The sequence below is a fragment of the Epinephelus fuscoguttatus genome, linkage group LG19, assembly GCF_011397635.1.
Source record: "Epinephelus fuscoguttatus linkage group LG19, E.fuscoguttatus.final_Chr_v1".
Taxonomy (NCBI): Eukaryota; Metazoa; Chordata; class Actinopteri; order Perciformes; family Serranidae; genus Epinephelus; species Epinephelus fuscoguttatus.
In genome coordinates, this window is record NC_064770.1 from 1,893,304 (window position 1) to 1,918,828 (window position 25,525).

General features: G+C 43.0%; 1 protein-coding gene across 1 annotated transcript in view; it reads left to right on the plus strand.

Moving 5' to 3' along the window:
* engase (endo-beta-N-acetylglucosaminidase) overlaps positions 1-25,525 on the plus strand; it is a gene marked incomplete at its 3' end in the record, with an annotated part of 82,035 nt that overhangs the window by 41,296 nt on the left and 15,214 nt on the right. The window contains 3 exon segments of the mRNA XM_049560236.1: positions 5,316-5,464; positions 5,612-5,766; positions 7,233-7,381. Of these exon segments, the coding sequence (XP_049416193.1) occupies positions 5,316-5,464; positions 5,612-5,766; positions 7,233-7,381 (453 nt within the window).

The following is a 25,525-nucleotide window of genomic DNA, read 5'->3' on the forward strand; positions in this document are numbered from 1 at the left end:
AGACCCGGCCCGAGGGCTGGAGGGATGGATGGGAGGGGCTAGAGGGTGGCGCCAACCAGACCCTGGCGCTGCGAGGCCCCCAGTGCCCATGGACAGCGGGCCAGGCGGGCCCCACGGAAACCCAGTGTGTTCTGTGGAGTACTTTAAATTGGATAAGTTGTATATTAGTGTGTCTTGTCATCTTAAATGTATTTTTGCATATCTGAGTCCAGAAGTCAGGGTCCGTGATACACCCAGCTCTTTTTCCCAGTTTAAAATTGGTAAATGTATAGAACTGGTCTTTGACAGTAATTTATAAATCTTAGAAAGGTTCTTCGTATTAGTCGGAGAAAGCTTTGTAATATGTTTGGCAAATTCTGGTGGCTGCAAAGTGTCCTGAGGCACTGGAATTCTCCTCTTGATTGTTTTTATCAATTGTAAATATTGTAGAAAATTTCCATTTCTTATTTCAAAAGTTTGAAATAAGTTTGTGTATGTCATAAGTATATTGTCTTGGAAAAGGTGATGGAGATGAGTTACTCCCTTCATCTCCCATGTGCTAAAATGGAGAGGTCTTTTGTTAATTTCAAAATCCGGGTTGTGCCAAATTGGAGAGAGCAAGCAAGGTTCTATCGGAAAGTTTGTGATTTCTAGTGTTTTCCACCAGGCTGATAAGGTGGAAGCAATCATTAGGTTCTTAAAACAGTTATGACGTCTGAGTGTAGTGGTGATAAACGGGAGGTCAGAGAGTTTTATATTGTTGCAGTCCGCCTGTTCTAGTTCAAGCCAGGAGTTGTAGTCTTCGTTAGGATATCGCCATTTCAATAGGTATTGTAGTTGGTTCGCTAAACAGTAATATTTAAAGTTAGAGCGTCCAATCCCCTTCCAATTTGTTTTTCTGAAGGGTGCTTAGGCTAATTTTTGCTGTTTTGTTCTTTGAGTAGAATTTTATAATTGCAGAATCTAATGACAGGAACCATTTCAATGTGGATGTGAATGGAATCATGGAAAAAAAATAGTTAATTTGGGGTAGAATTTTCAGTTTAACTGTGGCTATTCGTCCTAGGAGGGAGATGGCAAGATTATTCCAGCGCTTCAGGTTACCACAGATCTTATCTAGCAGCGGGCTAAATTCAGGTGGACCAGGTCTGATAGTTTGGGTGAAATAGTTATGCCAAGATATCTTATGTTGCCCACAGGGAGAGAAAATTTTTGGTCTGCAGGATTCCAAGAGTTCTCCGTTATTGGCAGTATTGTCGATTTGGACCAGTTGATGGAGTAGTCCGAAAGTTTAGAAAAATTTGTTATGAGATTAAATACTTAATGTAAAGATGATTTCGGTTCTTGTAGATAAAGTAAAATGTCGTCGGCATATAGATTAATTTTATGCTCTGAATTGGCGGAATGGATACCTATGATCTTACTGTTCTGACGGACTGCCATAGTCAATGGTTTGATGAATATTGCAAACAGTAGAGGTGAGAGTGGGCACCCTTGTCTGGTTCCTCTCTGCAAAATGAAGCTTTTAGATGTGATCCCGTTGGTGGTGACTGTGGCCTTAGGGGAATTATATAAGGCTGATACCCACTGGATAAATGACTCTCCAAAGCCAAATCCACTCAGGGTGGCAAATAGGAAGGACCAGTTGACCTTGTCGAAGGCTTTTTCTGCATCAAGTGACAGAATAATTGCTTTTGTATTAACGTACTTTACTTATCAGATTAAGAACTCTTTTGACATTATTACTTGGGTGTCTGCCATTAATGAAGCCCGTTTGATCATTATGAGTTATTGATGCGATTATTTTCTCCAGTCTAGAAGCAAGTGCCTTTGAGATAATTTTGATATCACTGTTGATTAGTGATAGAGGACAGTAGCTAGAAGGAAGTGTGGGGTCTTTGTCTGGCTTTAGTAATAATTTGATTGCTGCTGTATTCATGTGAGGTCTTATACCTCCGTTCTTTTTGATCTCTGTCACTGTCCTGATGAAAAGTGGTGCTAATATTGTCCAGAAATGTTTTATAAATTCGCAGGAAAGCCGTCTGGACCTGGAGCCTTACCTGTTGGCATTTTGTCTAATGCGCTCTGCAGGTCAATAATAGTCAGGGGGGCGTCTAACATATTTCTGTGTTCCGTGGATAACTGAGGTAAATTTAGGTTATCGAGAAAAGCCTGAATATCTTCTGGGTTTGGATTGTTTACTGTTGAATATAAGTTATGGTAGAAAGAATAGAAAATCTGATTGATCTCCTGAGGAGATTGTGTGTAATTTCCGGATGGCCCCTGGATTGTTGGTATCAGAGATTTTTCTTTATTGCGTTGGAGCTGATTAGCCAAAAATTTTCCTGATTTGTTACTGTGTTCAAAATTATTATATCTTAGTTGCTGTATGATAAATTCAGTTTTCTTTGATAGAATATTGTCCAGTTGCGATTTTGTACACTGTAATTGGGTCCATACTTGATCACTTGGATTGTTTGCATATTCCTGTGTTAGTTGTTTAATTTTTTCCTCAATGTTTTTTTCTGCTTGCAGTTCCTGTTTCTTCTTGTAGGAGGAGTATGATATAATTTTTCCTCTGATTACTGCTGTTGTGCCGTACAAGGATTTATAACAAAGGCCTACACTTTATCCATAAACTTTTGGGCCTACATGTAACAATCAAAGCCTGAGACCACATGTTGGCGCCCAAAAGAACAAAGGAATCAGTCAACCCCCTTTCTCTGTGTGAATCAGCTGATTAAACCCCAACACAGCACCCCAGCTGACCAGCAGAGGTCCCTTGAAACACAGCTCCCATTGGGTGAAATCCGCCACGGCCAACCCCGCACCGGTGACGTCACGCCGGGGTATATCATCACAGAGCGTACCTGAGGGAAACGCTTCTGGCTGTGATCCTCATAGCTAATAGAAGTACCCACAACTGTTCCTAAAGCTTAGCAACTCGTCCCACGTGGCGAACGCTTTAGAAAGAGTTATTACTGTGCACAGTTAGACGCGTTTTAGGCCTACGGATTTCCCTCGCTGGTCGAGCTGATCTCCTCTCCTCTCCCTCACTCTGTGCGCCGAGGAACACAGAATAGCCCAGTACGAGACCACGGATTGACCCTCTCACCCGGATGCCCGCGGATGCGAAGTTTGGTAGATAACAAGGACTGCCTGCTTCAAGAAGAAGGACAAGGACCCCTTCTTTCCCCGAGTGATTCCCCGCTACGAGCCGGAATTAACTCGCCTCGCCAGAGACTTGCCCCCTCGCCGAGGACCCGTTAGCCGCTGTGAGCCGCTAACCACTTCACCTCTGCCGTAACAAAGGACGCGCGAGGAACGACCGACACATCACTCCACCTTCTGCAACAGTAAGAGGCTTTAGCTCTGGGCAGATAGTAGTTAGTGTGTGTTTTCTTTTTAAGTTTTGTAAGGGCTTGTTGATACGGACCGCCGCGTCTGATTTTGGCTGCATTGATATTGTAAAAATATTGCCTGTGTTGCTGCTGTCTGTTATTCTCCTGCCCGTTTGTGTCTGCTTGTAATACGCATTGATCCGACCTCGTCAGACCGCTGTTATTGTGTCGCCGCACGCCGGGATTGATCAGTACTTCGGCTGTGTTGGTTCAATGTCCAGATTCACGCGGAGTATGTGAAGTGTACATTCACATTCCTTTTTTTCCTTTTCACTAAGTCAGTGTTGTGTTCATTATATATACATATATATCCACATGTACATACATATACATCTGCATATAGACATACATATATACCAGGGCTGCACGATTAATTGCATTGCAATGCAGAATGCTTAATTATCTGTTGCAGGAGAAATGTGTCAGAGTATCATTTTGAATGAAATATACATACATATATTTATTTATTTATTTCAAGAATAGTGCAGCCCCAATATATATATATATATACATGCATACACACATCTTTTGGTCTTTTTTTTTTTTTTATTCCTTTTATAATACAATTAAACTATGGTTCTACTTTGTTTTGTGGTTTTAGGGGCACTTATCTCACTTAGAAGAGCCATGGGGTGGTGGTAGAGTGGCGGAACAGCTGCCTATCTATGTATAATTTGTCGACCACAAGAGAGGTCCTATTTCCCTTCTGCCTGTGCTCTTTTAAAATTGGATATAACACTTTCCGCCTCTCGTTGATTTCCCTGGGGAACTGATCGTTCATACCGACAAGTGCCTTTTAGCTCTCGTCCTTTACTCTTAACGAGCATTTTCTGCTGATAATGTTCGAATTTGGCGATGATCGGACGAGGACACTGACCTCCTCGGGGTCCGAGCCTGTGGACGCGGTGAAAGGTGATGTTGTTGACAGTCTCCGTCGGGATCTTGAGAGCCGTCACCATGAACTTTTTACCTGGACTTCTGGGTTGTCTGGTGTGCTCTCCAGGATGCCAGAAATGATTAAATTGTCTCTCATGCTTCTGGACTGCACGTCGAGTTCAGTTTCCTTCAGGAGTTTATTTTCCTTTTTGAGGAGATCTACATCTGAAGCGACCGCTGCTAAGGTGGAGTGGAGTTCAGCGTTATCGCAGGTTAACTCATATCGCAGCGGTGCCTGGATAGTGTGGCGTGTGGTTGTGCTGCTGCCGTGGTCCTGCCGGATGCCTCCTGCTGCTGCTGTTATCATTAGTCATACTTCTACTGTTATCATACACATATTATTGTCACATATGTATACAATCAGACATTTATATATACTTTAAACATATTGTACCACAATAACCAGAATTATAATTACAGTAGAATTATAATATCATAACTTTCATTAATGTTGTTGTACGCTACTGTCATTACCGTCTGTCCTGCATCTCTCTCTGTCTCTCTCTCGCGCTCTCTCTCTCTCTCCCTCTCTCTCTCTGTCTCTGTCTCATTGTGTCATACGGATTACTGTTAATTTATTATGTTGATCTGTTCTGTACAACATCTATTGCATGTCTGTCCATCGTGGAAGAGGGATCCCTCCTCAGTTGCTCTTCCTGAGGTTTCTACCGTTTTCCTCGTTAAAGGGTTTTTGGGCGAGTTTTTCCTTATCCGCTGCGAGGGTCCTAAGGACAGAGAGATGTCATATGCTGTAAAGCCCTGTGAGGCAAATTGTGATTTGTGATATTGGGCTTTATAAATAAAATTGATTGATTGAATTGACTTTGTCATTATGGGGCACTGAGTGTAGATTAATGTGGGGAAAAAAAAAGAATTTAAATGATTGTAGCATCAGGCTGCAACATAACAAAAGTGACAAAAGTGAAGGGGGTCTGAATACTTTCTGAATGCACTGAATCTACTATGCAATGTCATGTCATGCTCTCCTTTGTTGTTAAGGTTTGTCCAGGGCACCAATGCAGAGGCTCCATATGCCTTCTACCACTGGCAGTACATTGATATTTTCAACTACTTCACACACAACCTGGTGACCATTCCTCCTGCTGTGTGGACCAATGCTGCACATAAACATGGAGTCATTGTTCTTGGTGAGTGAAAAGGCTGAATATAGCAGAACCAGGTCCAATTTAGTAATGCTGGATATTATCATTTGATATAGAATTTGATGCACAAATATTTCAGTACTGTCTTAATCAGGCTTTCTGTCTTCATTTTTAAAATGTTCCATTTCCCAGGGACTTTGATCACTGAGTGGACTGATGGAGCCGCAGTGTGCGAGGCCTTCCTAAAAGATGAGGAGTCATACCGGGCAGTGGCTGATAAACTAGTCCAGATCAGCCACTGCTACGGCTTTGATGGCTGGCTCATTAACATAGAGAACTCCCTCAGTGTGAGTGATACTTCTAAACTGGCCATCACTTTACTTACACTAATATTCTGTGCCCATCAATAAGCCATACACTGAGATACTCAGTTATGATTTTGATTTTCTAAATCAAAATTTGGGGTGGCATGGTGGTGTGGTGGTTAGCACTGCCGCCTCACAGCAAGAGGGTTGCCGGTTCAATCCCGGGTGCGGGAGCCCTTCTTTGCGGAGTTTGCTTGTTCTCCCCGTGTCAGCGTGGGTTCTCTCCGGGCACTCCGGCTTCCTCCCACAGTCCAAAGACATGCAGATTGGGGATTAGGTTAATTGTTCACTCTAATTGTTAACTCTAAATTGTTCGTAGGTGTGAATGTGAGCGTGAGTGGTTGTCTGGTGAGTGGTTGTCTGTCTCTGTGTGTCAGCCCCGCGACCCTCATGAGGATGAAGCGGTTAGAAGATGAATGAATGAATGAATAAATGAATAAATAAATCAAAATTTGGAGGCCATAAGTTAAAAATTAATTTACCAAGTCAAATTATAATTTACGACGTCTAAAAATAATAACATGCTTAGTCTTTACTTAATATGAGTACTTTTATTTTTTTTTATACCTAACTCTCCAGCATAGATAGGGTTTCTTCTTAACTCCACTGTCAATTTGATTTCCTGTTAAGCATACATTTCTGTACTTTGTACAGCCTTAATGTGCCCCTTATTTGGATGACAGCCACTTTGTGTCATTTATTTGCTTAGCACAGCCTCTAAATTCATGAATGCAATGTGGTTTGCCTTCTCTTAATGTAAAAATAAAATATGTGTAGCTTTTATAAGAACAAATGGGCTATTGCTCAAAGGCAAAAGAATTCTATTACAGTGCACTAGTACAGTTAGAATTAAATGAAGTAATATTCCTAGCAACTCCATTTTGAGACCTGTAGACAGATCCCAGCCCATCCACATTAACTTGCAATTTTTACTTCTTGTACAAATATTTTGAGGATGAAATATACTGAATTTTGTGATCCCTGTCTATTTGTCCAACACTACTAGCAGGTCAAAAATGTAACTCAACCTGTGAAGTATTTCACCATCTGAATATATATATATATATATATATATATATATATATATATATATATATATATAGATATATATATCATAGTTGTTGAATGGACTGCCATTAAATGTGGTACACAGACATTCAATTCAGGATAGGATTAATTGCAATGGTTTTGGTGACGCTTTGACTTTTCATCTAGCGACACCATTGGGTCACATTTTAATGTGTCCATTACTTGAGTTTACGAACAAATACTTGCAGAACTAATGACATGCCCTTCAGCCTCAGGCGGAGATTGTGTTCACTGATGATTATCAAATGTTAGCATGCTCAACATCACACATTTTGTCGTGGCTTTCTCTTTAACATCTTGATATTTACCATGCTAACTGAAGAATGCAATGTCCTGCGTGTTCTGTCCCCTGCTGGCAGACGGATGCAGTGAAGAACACACCTTTGTTCCTGCGCTATCTGGCAGACCAGATGCACGAGCGACTGTCTGGCAGCCTGGTCCTGTGGTACGACAGTGTGATCGAGAACGGACGGCTAACATGGCAAAATGAACTCAACCAGTCCAACAGGTAGAGACATCGGTTCCTTTATGGTTTGAAAACTTAAAGTGAAACAGACAACCCCAATTTTTCCAAGTGGTATTATTATTATTATTTTTTTTAACAATATTTTTATTGAGAGCAAGGCATATGTAGACAGTTATACAAAAAGATAATATTTTTTGATTTTTCACAGAACACATAAAAATATAACCCCCCACCTACACCCACCCACCCTAAAACATCCAGTGCATCCCAATCTAAGGAAATAAAATAAGTAACCAAATGAATACATAAAAGTTATGATATTGATGGGTTAAGATATCATTCAACAGATATGAATAGTTAAACAAAGAAAAAAGGAAAGATAAAGTGGAGGTAGCTAGTTCGAAAATAAAGCTTGAGAATAAATGAGGAGGCTGCGTTTGCTGTGCGACATCATGCAACATCCCTCAGGATCTAGTAATCATGAATTTATGAGTTGTCAGGGAGGGTTGGAAGTTTGTTAATAAAAGACATTACTGGGTTCCAGGTGGAATAGAAGAGGTCTCTCGACCCTCTAAGTGTATATTTGAGCTTTTCTAGGCTTAAATGAAGCATAAGGTCATTCATCCATAAGGAGGTGCTGGGTGGTTTGGGGGATTTCCAATGTAACAAAATCCTTCTGCGTGCAAGTAGAGTTGTAAATGCTATAATGTCCTTATGTTTATTGATAATCTGCTGGTCAGCTGGCACTATGCCGAAGATGGCAGAGAGGCGTTAGGTTGCAAATTTATGGACAGTGCCTGTGAGAGAATTCTGAAGATTGCTGACCAGTAATCTGAGAGGGAAGAACATGACCAGGACGTGTGTTAATGTTGCAGAGGCAATATGACATCTGCTACAATTCTCATCCGCTCGGGATAAATTCTGGCCAGCCTAGACTTGGAGAGATGGGTTCGGTGCAAGACTTTAAACTGAATTACACCTAGCCTAGCACATGAAGTAGTTCCATTAACTCTCTTCAGAGCTTCAGTCCAGGATTCCTCAGGTATTGCATCCCCAAGCTCCTCCTCCCATTTCCCTTTAATTTTATTGAGAGAGGTGTCTCCGAGAGATGATATGTTGGAATAGATTCTTGAAATGAAGCCTTTTCGATTGGAAGGAATTTGGAGGATATTATCCATAGCACTAGGGTGAGGTACATTGGGGAATTTTGGATCTAGATTTTGCATAAAATGTCGGACCTGGAAATATCGAAAACGGCTTGAGCCGGGGAGGTTGACTTTTAGAGAGAGATGACCAAAGGTGGAGAAGACACCTTCGCTGTAGAGATCTTTAAATTTGGAGAGGCCAAGTCTTTTCCACAGGGTGTGTTATCTAATCTAGACGGGACAAAAAGGTGATTGTCACAGATAGGGGCCAGAAGAGAGAAATCTGTGAAACTGAAGTGGTTTCGAAATTGTGACCAAATTCGTAAAGTATTAATGACAACAGGGTTAGAGGTATAGCATGGAGTAGACAGAGGAGTCTCTAACCAAGGCGGAAGCGATGTCAGAATGCATGACTCATTTTCAATTTCACACCACGACAGCTTTGGAGCATGAAACCAGTATATGATTTTCTGGATATTAGCTGCCCAGTGATAGTGAAGCAAATTTGGCAAACCCAATCCACCCTGGGATCGATGTCGCTGCAGAAACCTTTTTTGTAGTCTCGGCCCCCCCCCCCCAAAATGAATGATGATATAGTTTTATCAATGGACTGAAAGAAGGATTTTGGGAGAAATATAGGGAGACATTGAAAAAGATAGAGGAATCGGGGTAACACATTCATTTTAATACAGTTGATCTTTCCAGCCAGTGAGAGATTAATGGACCTCCAATTCTGTAAGTCATTATTTAGTTTATCAATGAGGGGTTTTAATTTTTCTTTGTATAGTTTAGAGAAAGTCCGTGTAATATTGATTCCTAAATATCTAAAGCCAGATTTAGATAGATGAAATGGCAGGTCCCTTTGTGGAATTGCAAGAGCTAGGTTGTTCACTGGAAAGCACTCACTTTTCGTAAGATTAGTCTTATATCCTGAAAAGTTACCAAATCTATGCAACATCTGAACTATGTGGGAGACACACCGCACCGGGTCAGACACATACAACAGTAAGTCATCGGCATATAGAGCCACCTTGTGGTCCCTTCCCCATCTAGTAATTCCATTTATTTCTGGGGATGATTTTAACATGATAGACAGAGGCTCAATTGCGAATGCAAACAAAAGTGGACTTAGTGGGCACCCCTGACGTGTCCCTCTTGATAATGAAAAAAATTCGATCGCTTCCCATTCGTGGCCACTGATGCCTTTGGTGAGGTGTATAGAAGTCTAATCCAGGCAATGAAAGTGGGTCCCAAACCAAAGGCCTGTAGACATTTAAATAAATACGCCAACTCCACTCTGTCAAAAGCCTTCTCTGCATCCAGGGAGATAACCACTTCTGGTACCTCCCCGGATGCAGGAGAGTATATGACATTGAGAAGGCTCCGGATGTTAGAGAAGGAGTGATGACCAGTCATGAAACCTGTTTGGTCAGGGGAGATCACCTCATCTGTAACAGATTCTAAACGCCGGGCAAGTGCCTTAGCTAAAATTTTAATGTCGCTATTTAACAACGAGATGGGCCGATATGATCCACACTGTGTTCTGTCCTTCCCCGGCTTCGTATAAGTGTTATGGATGCTTCAGTTAGCGTTTGTGGCAAGGCCCCGGAGCCCAACGAATCATTAAACATTTCTAGAATAAGTGGTGCTAGTTTGGCTGAAATTTTTTTGTAGAATTCAATTGAATATCCATCAGGGCCCGGGGCCTTGCCGCTTTGCATCGCCGAAATCGCATTTAAAATTTCTGTTAGTCGAAAGGGTAGTTCTAGTTCTGCTTTATGGGTGGGATTGATAACAGGGGCGTTTAAATTCTTGAAAAAGTTGTGCATATCCGTATCATCACTGGGTGCTTCCGAAGTATAAAGTTTTGAGTAGAATGCTTTGAAGGTATTGTTGATTTCGAGGGTCTGTAGTAAACTCCCCATTTTCTTTTTGTATTTGTGTAATCTGTTGACCGGAAGATTTACATTTTAATTGATGCGCTAGCAGTCTACCAGATTTTTCACCATGTTCATATACAAAGCCTCGTGATTTCAGTAATATACGTTCTGTCTTTTCGGACGATAATAGTTCATATTTGGATTGAAGATCCAGCTTATTTTTATAAAGTTCTGGAGTGGGAGAGGCGGAGTATTGCCGATCTATGTCAAGTATTGAACTGAGAAGTTGTTCTTGTTCTTGCTTCCTAGCTTTATTAACCCTAGATGTGTAAGAGATAATATCCCCCCTTATTACCACTTTAACTGTGCGTTCACACTGGACGCGAGTGAAGCGAATTGCACGCGCGTGACGCGAGTAACGCGCCGCGCGTAACGCGTGTGTTTAGACGCCTCACCATTTTGTTAATTCGCGTTTATCGCGTCGCGCGAGTAGCGAGCCCGCCCATTTTCACTTGATAACAACATCTTGCCCGCCATTCTCTCCTCAACCATGGCTGAGATAACCACCATCGCTGCGCTGTATCTGCTCTGGAAGTCCCAGATGCGTCGGAGGGCCAAACGCCGTCGTTTTTGGGTTCACCCTATCCTGCAGAAGCGCATCCAGCTCGGCGAGTTTCACCACCTGCTCCAGGAACTCCGTCTGGATGATAGCCGCTTTCAGCGGTACTTCAGGCTGACTGGGGCCCAGTTTGAGGACCTGTTGGCGAGGGTTGGTGCTAGGATCTCCCGGCAGGACACTGGCTACAGGCGCTCCATTTCAGCTGCGGAGCGCCTGTCCATCTGTCTCCGGTGAGTAGCAGTTTATTGTTTATTGTCAAAATCATTAAATATTCACTTTACCTAGCAAGTCATACGTCGGCTTATCTGACACTATAGTGGTATGAACCCACATTTTGCTGTGATTCAATTTCAATAAACGGATCAAAAGTATAATGTAATAACGGCATAATATAATGATAATCTTTATTTGTATAGCACCTGTTATACACGAAATGCAGCTCAAAGTGCTTTACAACAAAAAAATACATGCACTGTGTGCTTCACTTTAAAAATAGACATGAAATGAACAAAAAACATGTTAAAAACGTAATGGTACATAAAATTACACACACATACATATACAGTATATAAGATAACAGCATGTAAAAGGCTGATGAAATTACTAGTCTACTTCATGATGTCGATTTATGAAAGGTCTGAATTCATGTGCAATTTGTACAATTTATGGGTAAATCCTAGATCTTGACCTGCTTGTCATGCATTTCAATAGAAAATTAGCTCATTTTATCCACTGCAATAATGTAATAGCATAAATACTTGAGTACTTTCACCTGTTCAGCCATATCAATAAAATAGTACAAGTAACAACAGATTTGATGTAGACTGCCACCTACATTCACTTCAACTCAGCTAAATTTAATGTTTTCTTCTATGCTGCAGATACCTGGCCACTGGTGACTCCTTCAGGACCATTTCAAACAGGATCCGAGTTGGGGTCTCCACTGTTTCCCTGATAGTTCCAGCTGTAGTCACAGCTATTTGGGATTGCCTCGTGGAGGAGTTCATGGCTGTGCCCACCACAGAGGAGTGGAGGTCCATCGCAGAGGGGTTTGAGGAGCGGTGGAATTTTCCTCTCTGCTGTGGCGCTGTGGATGGGAAGCATGTGGTCCTGAAAGCCCCTGCACATTCGGGATCCCAGTACCACAACTACAAGGGGACATTCTCAATAGTCCTCCTTGCTGTTGTGGATTCCCAGTATTGTTTCAGGGTGATCGATGTCGGGGGCTACGGCAGGACCAGTGATGGCGGTATCCTGGCCAACTCAGCCTTTGGTCGAGCGCTTCGCTCTGGTACCCTCCAGCTGCCTGCTGACCGGCTGTTACCAGGAGCTGACCACAGGGGACCCCAGCCACATGTGTTTGTCGCGGATGAGGCCTTTCCACTCCGGAGAAACCTCATGAGGCCATTCCCCGGGCGCACACTTACCAGAGACCGGCGGATCTACAACTACCGTCTATCCCGGGCACGGCTGGTGGTGGAGAACGCCTTTGGGATCCTTGCATCCCAGTGGCGGATGTACCGGCGTGCCATGGAGCTCCAGCCCGACATTGTGGAGAAGTGTGTGGCGACCTGTGTCCTGCACAACTTCCTGCGGAAGACGACCCCAGCGCCTGCAATGAGGGAGAGCATCTCCGATGGCGTGGTGGAGCCTCTGCCAGGTCTGGGAAGACTGGCTGCAAAAAACTCAGCAAGAGAGGCCATCAGGGTTCGGGAGACCTTCGCAGCTTACTTCTCGGCAGAGGGAACGGTCCCGTGGCAGGCGCGTCTCGTGTGCAAGCACTCACAAAACGGCTCTTTTAAGAGCCACCTACACGTTACTACTGAGCAAACATCCTGCAATATTTATTTTCTTTTGTGTACTTTATGTTAAAAGCTTCTGCACAGGTGGAACCTACACAATACATTACACAATGTTCTGTGTGTGCAATAAATATATGAAATCAGATGAGAATTGTTTCTGTAGGAAAGAAGACAAAAGACAGCTGAGGTAGATTTTTTTAATATATACATACATATATACAGTACAGGCCAAAAGTTTGGACACACCTTCTCATTCAATGCGTTTTCTTTATCTTCATGACTATTTACATTGTAGATTCTCACTGAAGGCATCAAAACTATGAATGAACACATGTGGAGTTATGTACTTAACAAAAAAAGGCGAAATAACTGAAAACATGTTTTATATTCTAGTTTCTTCAAAATAGCCACCCTTTGCTCTGATTACTGCTTTGCACACTCTTGGCATTCTCTCCATGAGCTTCAAGAGGTAGTCACCTGAAATGGTTTTCCAACAGTCTTGAAGGAGTTCCCAGAGGTGTTTAGCACTTGTTGGCCCCTTTGCCTTCACTCTGCGGTCCAGCTCACCCCAAACCATCTCGATTGGGTTCAGGTCCGGTGACTGTGGAGGCCAGGTCATCTGCCGCAGCACTCCATCACTCTCCTTCTTGGTCAAATAGCCCTTACACAGCCTGGAGGTGTGTTTGGGGTCATTGTCCTGTTGAAAAATAAATGATCGTCCAACTAAACGCAAACCGGATGGGATGGCATGTCGCTGCAGGATGCTGTGGTAGCCATGCTGGTTCAGTGTGCCTTCAATTTTGAATAAATCCCCAACAGTGTCACCAGCAAAACACCCCCACACCATCACACCTCCTCCTCCTCCATGCTTCACAGTGGGAACCAGGCATGTGGAATCCATGCGTTCACCTGTTGTGCGTCTCACAAAGACACGGATGGAACCAAAGAACTCAAATTAGGACTCATCAGACCAAAGCACAGATTTCCACTGGTCTAATGTCCATTCCTTGTGTTTCTTGGCCCAAACAAATCTCTTGTTGCCTCTCCTTAGCAGTGGTTTCCTAGCAGCTATTTGACCATGAAGGCCTGATTCGCGCAGTCTCCTCTTAACAGTTGTTCTAGAGATGGGTCTGCTGCTAGAACTCTGTGTGGCATTCATCTGGTCTCTGATCTGAGCTGCTGTTAACTAGCGATTTCTGAGGCTGGTGACTCGGATGAATTTTAACAGTTGTCCAATAGGGCTGTCGGCTGTGTATTAACCTGACTTCTGCACAACACAACTGATGGTCCCAACCCCATTGATAAAGCAAGAAATTCCACTAATTAACCCTGATAAGGCACACCTGTGAAGTGGAAACCATTTCAGGTGACTACCTCTTGAAGCTCATCGAGAGAATGCCAAGAGTGTGCAAAGCAGTAATCAGAGCAAAGGGTGGCTATTTTGAAGAAACTAGAATATAAAACACATTTTCAGTTATTTCACCTTTTTTTGTTAAGTACATAACTCCACATGTGTTCATTCGTAGTTTTGATGCCTTCAGTGAGAATCTACAATGTAAATAGTCATGAAAATAAAGAAAACGCATTGAATGAGAAGGTGTGTCCAAACTTTTGGCCTGTACTGTATATATATAAATCTTACAGTATAAAACATAAAAAGTGAACATATATACAAATAACGTGTCTACTCTACAGAGAACAAAAAGGAGCAGGCTTGGGTGAACAATTTGAAATGGAGGCCTCAAGGACACCTATTTTTAAAAAACGGACAAGCGTGGTTTGTTCCCTGCAGAGACTGTTGCACCATTAGCTAAAAAGCTGCTCACAATGATCCAAATTTAGCACAACAGGGCTGGCTTCAAAAATTAATTTGTGTATGTGAAATTTCACATACTCCTTCCGCTGGGGCGACAATCTCTGCAGGGAAGGAACCAGGCTGAGGAGGAACATTTCATGACGAGGAGGATCAGGTGGAGCAGGTGGACCAGGCCTCTTGAGGGCCTCCAGGAGCAGCTCCTCAATTTGGCTCTGCCTGGTCTCTCCGTCCTCCCTCCCTCTCTTCCTGGCCCTTCTCGTCACTGTGTGAAATGGAAATATATTTTTTGGAAACATAAACTGCTGCGTCCAATCAATTCAAAAGGTCTAAGTTACACAATATCTAAGTAAATATTTGTTAAAATATTGAAATCAGGCAACAGACAAAAAGATATGAGTCAAACTGAAAGTAACTTTAAAAGGTACTTTTCATGGTGAAAAACACCATGCAAAAATTATACTCATACCGTTGGGTGCTCTCCCTCGTGCAGCAGCAGGGGCAGTGGCGGGGCCAGAAGAAGAGCCAGAAGCAGGGCCGTCAGCAGGAGAGGCAGCAGGAGCAGGTTCTGTGTCACTGCTGTTGGGAGAGTCCGGTGCTTGGTGGTCTGTAGTAGTGACAAAGGTGTCTTTAGTTTTTTTTTTACATTTTAATTGTCTCAATCATTCTAGCTTTCACTGTCAATTACAGCACAAAAAGCATTTTACAAATGCACCCATATTAACTCATCATACAGTCCCAGCCATGGTAATATCTAGCCTCCACAAACCTTTAATGCAGCGATGACTTCTGGTGTTTTTGTGTTCTTCCATGGGCTTGTTCCATTCAATATACAAGTGTTTTAATTTCAGGTTTTGTAGGTGAGAATACATACTAATATAGGGTATTTTCAAATCGTCTTTGCCAGTATTTATAGTACAGGCTGTGAAAAGAAATCTCTATACTGAGACATCTATACAAGTCAGTTATCCATCGATACAGAAATCTCTTCCATAAGTTTGCAATGCTTTATCTGTGTGCATCTTCATCTGTCAACAAACCTCCAGACTCAATCCCTGAGGGGCCTGCTGCCTCTGCCTGGTCCTCGACCGGCCCTGCTTCCGACTCTCTGTACTCTGTGGCCCTATCCTCGACCCCCCGACCCATGTTGCCGCTGGTCTCCCTCGGGTTATGAAGGGGTCGAGGAAAGAAAGGACCGCAGAGTACTTCCACCTCTTCACTGGCCCTGCCGCTGCCCCGCTCTTTTTCTCTGCCTCCTTCCTCCTTTCCTTTAAATAAGTGTCCCTGAGGCTCTTCCATTTCTTTCGACACTGATCCACTGACAAAAAACACAATCGGTAATGTTAACAGACAAGTACGTTATGGCGGGGAAGCCGGCTGTGCTAACAGGAGCTAAGCTAGAGCTAACGTTAACGTTCATAGTACAACCATTCTGCAAACTAATAAAAGACACATATTTACAGAACTTACCAGGTACACCAGTCTCCTCTGCGACTTTCACCCAAGCCTGCTCCTTTTTGTTGTGGTCTCTGTAGAGTAGACACGTTGTGTCATAGAGCTCCGGGTAGCCGCACACCGCGATCACAATCTTCTCCTCCATCTTGGCATCAACAACTGAACGTCAGGGCGTCAAGACGTCACTGACGTCAGTGACATCAGGAGAATCTCAACGCTGATTGGCTTTCGCGGTACAGAGTCACGCAAATTCACCTCAAAAGTTAAATATTTTCAACTCGAGCGATGAGGCATTGGACATGAATTTTGCGTCTATCGCGCCGTGTCCATCGCGTCTATTGCGTCTATCGCGTCCATCGCGTCGCGTCTATCGCGTCCATTGCGCCGCCCGGCGCGAATTCGCGTCTAATCGCGTCTTTGCATTGACTTTGTATGTAATCTTGACGCGCGAATTTGCGGTCGCGTCCAGTGTGAACGCACAGTAAGAGTCCGCCAGAGCAAGGAGGGAGATATTATCCTTCTTGTTGGTTTCTAGGAAATTATCAATGGCTGTTGAAATCATTTGGCAGAATCCTTTGTCTGTCAGTAGCGAGTGTCAAATCTCCATGGGGCCCGGTCAGAGAGGTTAAGTGGGAAGGAAAGGTCTAGTATTACTGGGGCATGGTCGGATTCAATTATGGTGGAATATTCTATATTTTTAACAAAGGGGAGTAATACACTGTCTATGAAAAATAATCGATTCTGCTATACGAATGGTGAACATGTGAAAAAAAGGAGAATACTTTACTATGGGGGAAGCGGAAGCGCCATGGGTCAAAACATCCAGTTTGGTTCATGAATGACGACAATATTTTAGCCATTTTGGAGGGGGTTTTGGACTTTGGGTTGGAGCGGTCCAAGGAGGGGCTGATTGTACAATTTAGGTCTCCTCCAAAAATTAGGCAGCGTGAGTTTAAGTCAGGTATAGATGAGATTACTTTTTCTATGAATTTCTCATCGTCCCAGTTGGGTGCATATATATTAACCAATATGACAGGTTTGTGGTACAGGGACCCTGAAACGATAATAAAACGGCCTTGTGGGTCAGATATAATGTTAGTGGCATTGAAGAGTGCTGTTTCATGAATTATAATTGCTGTGCCACTTGACCGGGAATTGAAACTTGAATGAAAAATTTGGCCAACCCATGTTTTTTTTAATCTGATGTGGTCTTTAACCATTAAATGTGTTTCTTGCAAAAAATCAACTTCACATTTTAAAAGTTTAAGATGTGCAAATATTCTGGCTCGCTTTACAGGTCCGTTCAGACGTTTGACATTCCATGAAATAAATCTTACATTTTCCCCTCCTGTATTCTGATTAATTCCTGTGTCCTGTTCATGGTCTACTAGATCTATCAGTAAGGTTTGTGGGAATACATGATCCGTCGCACAGCCCCCATTCACACCAGAGAGCATATAAAATCCTCCACTTAAAAATAGATAGTAAAATGGTGAAAACAAACTTGTAAAACTGCTGAGATGGGTTTGAAATCCAGGGATGTACACACCCAATACCCTAATAACTCTAACAGAACCCCCAATTACCCAAGATAACAACAGAACGTGATACAACAAAATAAAATCAATGCCTATGTTTTCCTCCCCAACTGAGGGAAACTGCAGGCTCACCACATCACCCCTGTTCTTCCGGGAGTGCGTCCTCATTAACCCTATTTTCACTTGAGTTACTCCCAATCATTTTGTGCAAAAGTACAACGCTATACAATAGCAGCGGGGCTTTAACTTAGCATCAGGTATTAAATTGCCAATTTGAAAATAATAATATTTACATGCGACACGGGCTGTTTCACCACTTGTGCCTAGAGTAACCAGACAGCAAAAAATAAAATAAAATAAAATAAAATAAAGGATACCTGAGTCCAGCGATGAGAGCGAGTGTAAATACTGTTTATGTTCAGTCCAGTTAGTTAAGTCCAATGCCTGGTGTAAAGGCCATTCTTCTCAGTAATGAGCGCCACCAGACACGGTTGTTTTTATCACTCCTTGCTTACCCAGCGGTTGTAAAATTCCTGGGCGTCTTCAGGTGACTCGAAGGTGAGCGTCTGCGCCTCAAAAGTTACCACCAGGCGAGCCGGGTACATCAGGCGGAACCGGACTCCCTTCTCGAAGAGTGCCTGTTTCACATTGTTGTAGGCTGCTCGTTTCCTCGCCAGCGCGGAGCTCAGGTCGGGGTAAAGCCTCAGAGCTCTCCCCTGATACTTCACCACATGGTTCCTGGATCATCGTAGGGCTGCCTCCCTCTGCTGAAAGCGAAGAAAGCGCACGACGAATGGTCTAGCTGGTTTTCCCTCTTTCGGTTTTGGACCAGGTGACCGGTGAGCCCTCTCCAGTTCAGGCGGATCAGTAAACACGTCGGGACCCATACACTCCACCAGGAGCTCAGAGATAAACTTGACCGGGTCCTTACCGTTCTCGCTGCCCTCTGGGATGTTCACTATTCTCAAGTTGGATCTGCGTGACCATGTCGTCTACACGGTCCCACAGTGCTTGGTTCTGGGTTTGGAGAGACGTAATTGTGGCTTCGGCTGTGGTCAGTCGTTCAAAGTTCTCTCCGGTGATGGTTTCCGCGGCTGTAAGGCGGGTCTGAAACGAGCCGACCGTGTCCTGGAGGGCATCCATGGCTGTCTGAAGTGGCTTTAAAGATTCTTGAATCAGCCCAGATACATCATCCTTCAAGCCGGCTCTCTGCTTCGCAAGTTCGGCCACCAGTCATGACATGGAGATGGTGTCAGTGGCATCTTCTCGGACAGGTAGGCTAACGTTAGCAGTTTTGCCATTAACGTCAGCGGAGGCTGTATTAGCTGCCATGGCTGAGAGTTTGCTAGCTATGCTAGTGCTAGCTCGTGTTGCGACTGGGGTTGTCTGTGCGCTATTTTTCACCTGTTTAGAGCAGCTCATTTTGGTGTCAAAAGTGTCAGAGTGACTTTATAACGCGCTGTGACAGGATGATAGAAGAAAGTCCGACGTTTAAGTAGGAAGTTTGGCAAGTGTGATCGGGAGACCTAAAGTCGACGTCTGCACTCTCACATCGTTACCCGGAAGTCCCCAAGTGGTATTATTATTGGTGTTGCAAGTTTTCTTTTCTGTTTTCCTCTGAGCCTTGCCTGCTCTAAGGCTCTTTTTCTTTTGCCGGGTAGAGTTTCCACAGTTTCTTTCATTGTTCCTTTCTCTGCCATTTCCACTACTGGGGATAGTGACTGCAGTACTTTCACTGATACTGTTTGGTAACCAGGGATAGCCACTGGGAAATACGAAAGCGCTATCCTCTTCCCAAAGGTTGACACCCTTCTTTCGTGTTGTAAATCTAGCCTTCATTTTCCCGGGAGATTGTAGCCAGTGGCAGGCAGAATTGCATTGTGAAAGCGAGGCTTATGAGTAACCAATCTAAACACTGATGGTGTCATTATTCTGTAAGAAAGGACAGTACACCAATGTAAGTGGGATAGAAAGCCACAAAATGTCCACAGGCTGAGATCAATGCATAAATAGTCTATTTATTGAAGACATCTGTGGTACAGCCCTGCGCGGGACTGTTTTCTTCAACCCGCTCCTGCCCGCTCCCGCTAAATTTCTGACCATTACCGCCCACAACCGCAATGTGTGTATTACACTCCCGCCCGCTCCTGCAATGTGTATGTCCACTCCCACCCGCACCCGCAAAACTCGGAGAATTAATGCCCGCACAATAATAGAGATTGATGATTTTGTGTCTTCTCCCGTCCTGCAGGAGAAAACACGTCATTTTATAGGCTGTTAATAAAGTGATTCATGGGGTTGTTTGTTTCATTTCCCTGGCCTGCATGTCTTTTGATGCACTGGTCAGGAATAGTGCTCCTATTTTGTTGTTTTCATTTAATTTTTAACGAAATAAAGGCTGTTTCATATTCTATTCTCCTTCTCTGTATTTTATTTATTTTTCTACCTTTATATAATCACGCAGTGATTGAGGTTAAGGCAGGCCTGGCGCCAGGATGAAGTTACTGAGGGGGCGGTTAAAAATTACGAGGGGGCAAATCTTTATTATGCAACATAGGTTCACACAGTGAGTTATAAAGAGTGCGCAGCCGTGCGTAATTGTCGCGTGTAATGACAGCTCGTCGTCGGTGAAAAACAATAAACTGCACGTCTTCTTTCATGTTTGTCTCATGACAGATGGAGCTGACAGACACACAAACAGGTGGAGCAAGCGGCAAATTGGTATGAAAGCTGGTTCAGGCCAGGGCATATTCGTCCATTTATGAATAAATATAGAGTGGAAATGCTTATGCATGTGCACCAAGATCCCGCAGTGGGTTTTTTTTAGCCGCCCGTTCCTGCCCGCAGCAAAATCCAAACCGCCTGCTCCTGCAATATTTGTGTTGGGTCCCGCTGGACCCGGCGGGACCCGGCGGGACCCAGTCCCAATGCAGCCCTCTAATCTGTGGACTGATGATAGTCAGGGACTGAAATGTTAACTGCTGTATATTCACAATCATGTTTTTGAGCTTCAAGCACTTTTTTGTGCACAAATGTTCTAAATAACTGTACTAGTTCTACAGTGATCTCAGCCTGTGGACCTTTTGTGGCTTTGTAGCCTAGTTACATTGGTTTGCGGGTATCTCTTCTGCTGTCCTTTCTTGTTTGACCTGTACTGACACACCCAATACAACCTTTTTTGTTGCCCAAGCAGGCACAGTTTCACAGCAGCTATAGCCATTATACTGTGCAATCATCATTTAAACTTCACAGTGAAAAGTTAAGGCAAAAAAAAAAAATCCTTTTCCACCTGAAAATTAGCAGCAGCTAGCATCCACCAGCCTTGCAGCAGCTAGCCTCCACCAGCCCTGCAGCAGCTAGCCTTCACTAGCCCTGCAGCAGCTAGCCTCCACTAGCCCTGCAGCAGCCTTGCAGCAGCTAGCCTCCACCAGCCCTGCAACAGCTAGTTGCACTCAGCTATTGTTTTTCATCATGGCAAATGTAGTGCTTGCTCTTCTGGCTTTTTTCTTCCTACCATCAGTGAACTTGAAGTGGTTGGGAACAGTAGGCATCCCATTGAATACAGGGAAGACTGTATTACTCTTCATCATTACTTGCTTCCCAGAAAAGGCACCGGCTGGATTACCATTTTTTTCAAGTTCTGTCCCACCCGGACCATGCATTGTACTGATGATGCCATTTTGCCTCACTTTGTTGTATTATTTAGTGCATATGACTGGTTGCTATCGCTTTATTCTTATCCCCCAAGTCCTAGCAGTCCAAGGAATAGGCATAGTTCTATTCAACCAGTATCTACACATCCAGTGAGGAAGAAATGTTTTATTTTTCTTTTGCTTTTATTGTCTGGTAATATTGAACTCAACCCCGGCCCTGATATAAACTGTTTGAGTACTCCAATTGATTTTAAATCCAGATCAGGGCTTGGTGTTGTACACCTAAATGTCAGAAGTCTATTGCCAAAACTTGACCTAGTTAAAATCTGGGTTAAATCAACTGATACTGACATTCTTGTCCTATCTGAAACTTGGCTAAAGAAATCCATCACAGACAAAGACATTGCTATTAAAGGTTACAATGTTTATCGTTGGGCGGCATGGTGGTGTGGTGGTTAGCACTGTCGCCTCACAGCAAGAGGATTGCCGGTTCGATCCCAGTTGTGGGAGCCCCTCTGTGTGGAGTTTGCATGTTCTCCCCGTGTCAGCGTGGGTTCTTTCTGGGCACTCCGGCTTCCTCCCACAGTCCAGAGACATGCAGATTGGGGACTAGGTTAATTGATAACTCTAAATTGTCCGTAGGTGTGAATGTGAGCATGAATGGTTGTTTGTCTCTATGTGTCAGCCCTGCGATAGTCTGGCGACCTGTCCAGGGTGTACCCTGCCTCTCGCCCGATATCAGCTGGGATAGGCTCCAGCCCCCCCGCGACCCTCAAGAGGATGAAGCGGTTAGAATGAATGAATGTTTATCGTTGTGACCGTCCCAGAAAAAGTAGTGGCATAGCAATTTATGTCAGACAGAAATTTCATGTTACTGTTCAATCATCTCTTTCCCTCAGCAGTCAATTTGAATTTCTTGCTCTGAAGTTGGAGCTTCTAAATGGCCACTTTCTCACCATCGTAGGCTGCTATAAACCGCCCTCTGCTAGTAGTGAGACTTTATCATCATTGAATAAACAGCTTTCGACTTTAGACTTCAATGAGATTCTTCTCACAGGAGATCTGAACTGGGATTGGTTATCTTCTGTTTCTGATAGTTTTAAATCTATGAGTGATTCTTTTAACCTAACACAAATAGTTAACGGGTCAGGACACCCAAACCTTAAATGTCCAGAGAAATCCTCTCTTCTTGATTTATTCTTAAATAATTCTCCTCATAAATATTCAGATATTGGTATTTTTGCAAATGACATGAGCGATCATTGTGTTATAGCCACTATCAGATGAGTTAAGCTCCCAAAAGCAAGGCCATGTATTATTCTAAAACGTGATTATAAACATTTTTGTGAGCAGGGTTTTCATCATGATTTATGGCACTTTGATTTGTCCAAGATCTCACTTTTTAATGATGTAGAGCTGGCCTGGAAGTACTTTTATGATGCTCTTAGTATTATTATAAATAAACATGCCCCCTCCAAAATTTAGAGTGAAGGGTAGAAATAATCCTTGGTTCTCCCCTGAGTTGTCCAGTCTCCTTAAAGCAAGGGATGATGCCTGGGCTAAGGCCAGAAAATCTAAATTCCATGATGACTGGCTGATATTCAGACAGCTAAGAAATCGCTTTACTTCCCTTGTTAAAAAGGCTAAGTCTGATTTTTATGTTGGTAAAACTACCCGTAACCTAAATGATCCTAAGAAGTTTTGGAAAGTAGTCAAATCTTCATTTGGGGATGAAACCACATACGAATTGCCTGTTTGCATACTAAAAGATGGACATACTCTAGCTGACAAACCAGCCATTCTTAATTATTTTAATGAGCACTTTGTTTCTTCAGGATCTCTTATTTGAGTCTTCACATCCACATCAATCAAATGTACAAGGGGTTTGCCTTCAATCACCACCTTTTAATGCTACTGCTTCAGGATTTGATCTGACTCCTTTTGATGTAGCTGAGGTCCTTAGGGCTCTACAGCAATTGGATCTAAGTAAATCTGCTGGACCTGACAATCTTGAGCCCTTCTTTTTGAGGTCAGCTGCAGATTTTATAGCAGAACCTCTGTGTCATATTTTTAATTTAACTCTTTCTGAAAATAAGATTCCGAGAATATGGAAGTGTGCTTATGTTCTTCCCCTGCTGAAAGGTGGTGATCCCTCTGTAGTTAACAACTGTAGGCCAATCTCTAAACTGTGTGTTCTCTCCAAAGTTTTAGAAAAGTTGGTCAGTGAACAACTCAAATGCTTTTTAGATGCTCATGGTCTCCTCTCACAATATCAGTCAGGTTTTCGTAAACAGCACAGTACAATAACTGCCGCTGTTAAAGTGGTAAACGACATCATAGAGGCACTAGACGGCTGGAAATATTGTGCAGCTCTTTTTATAGACTTGTCAAAGGCATTTGACACAGTCGACCATGTCATTCTTGCAGATAGACTCCAAAAGATTGGCTTATCTAACCAGGCTGTAAACTGGTTCTCTAATTAATTATCACGTAGAACGCAGTGTGTCCAGGCCGCCGGGTCTTTTTCCTCTTTCCTCCCTGTTCTAAAGGGCGTGCCTCAAGGTTCCATATTAGGGCCACTGTTGTTCACAAATTATGTGAATAATCTTTGTGATAATTTATCTGATGCTGTGTCCCATTTTTATGCTGATGATACAGTAATTTATTGTTAATTTATTTATCTTCTTCTTCAGCTTTAAAATCGTTTGAGTTGTTGCAGTCAGCCTTTGACATTGTTCAGTTCTGTTTGACTCAGCTCAAGTTAGTGCTGAATGCAGATAAATCAAAGACCATGCTATTTTATCTCAATGAGTATTTTACCTGGTTAAATAAAGTATATTGATTGATATTGATTGAATCTGTATGGTCCTTTTTCTCTTTAGCCTGAAGGACATGATGTTCATGGTTTCCCAAAACACTTTGAAATGTGGACTCGGCAGACCACAGCACACTTTTCCACATTGTGTCAGTCCAGCTCAGATGAGCTCGAGTCCAGAGAAGTCAGCGGTGTGCCTGGATGTTGTTGATGCATGGCTTTCACTTAACATGGTAGAGTCTTAACTTGAATTTGTAGATGCAGCAATGAGCTGTGTTTACTGGAAGTGATATCCTTTATTCAGTCATGTTAGTCTTAAATGCAGGGATCAAAGGTCACTGGCATCTAGTATTGGTTTTCAGCCTTGTCCCCTAAGTGCAGAGATATCTTTGGATTTTCTGAATCTTTTGATGATGATAATTTGGATTGTAGATGGTAAAATCCCCACATTATGCTTTGAGAAGCGTTGCTCTTAAACTGTTGGACTATTTGTCCACAGAGTTTTTCACAAAGTAGTGAACCTTGTGCCATCCTTGCTTGTGAACAGCTGAGCCTTTTGATTATGTGTTTTTCATACCCAATCATGATACTGTCAGCTGCTAGCAATAGCTTGTCTGCAATCGTGACTATTATGATGTGCAAAATTCAGATGGAGGGCAGGAAGTGTCAATTGGAAATAGAAGAATGTGACTACATAAAAGAGTTAGATGAACCTGCAGGCAGCAGGTATCGTCAGAAAATTGAAACTCATGTTGGATGTGATCCATACAAATGAATCAATCAATCAATCAATCAATCAATTTTATTTATAAAGCCCAATATCACAAATCACAATTTGCCTCACAGGGCTTTACAGCATACGACATCCCTCTGTCCTTATGACCCTCACAGCGGATAAGGAAAAACTCCCCAAAAAAACCCCTTTAACGGGGAAAAAAAAACGGTAGAAACCTCAGGAAGAGCAACTGAGGAGGGATCCCTCTTCCAGGACGGACAGACGTGCAATAGATGTCGTACAGAACAGATCAACATGATAAATTAACAGTAATCCATATGACACAGAGAGAGAGAGAGAGAGAGAGAGGTAATGACAGTATCTTACAACAACATTAATGAAAGTAATAATATTATAGTTATAGTTCTGGTTACTGCGGTACAATATGTTGAAAGTATGTATTAATATCTGGCAGTATACATGTGTGACAATAGTCATATTTGTATAATAACAGAAGAAGTATGACTAATGACTAATGATGGCAGCAGCAGCAGGAGGCATCTGGCGGGACCACGGCAGCAGCACACGCTGTCCAGGCACCGCTGTGATATGAGTTAATCTGAGAGACAGTGGAGCACAAAGGCTCCGGAGAAGAAGCCGAGTTCGTGACATCCAGAATGGCCGAGTTAGCAAGATGCAGTAATAGAATACGAGAGAGAGAAGGAGAGAAGGGGCCCGGTGTATTATAGGG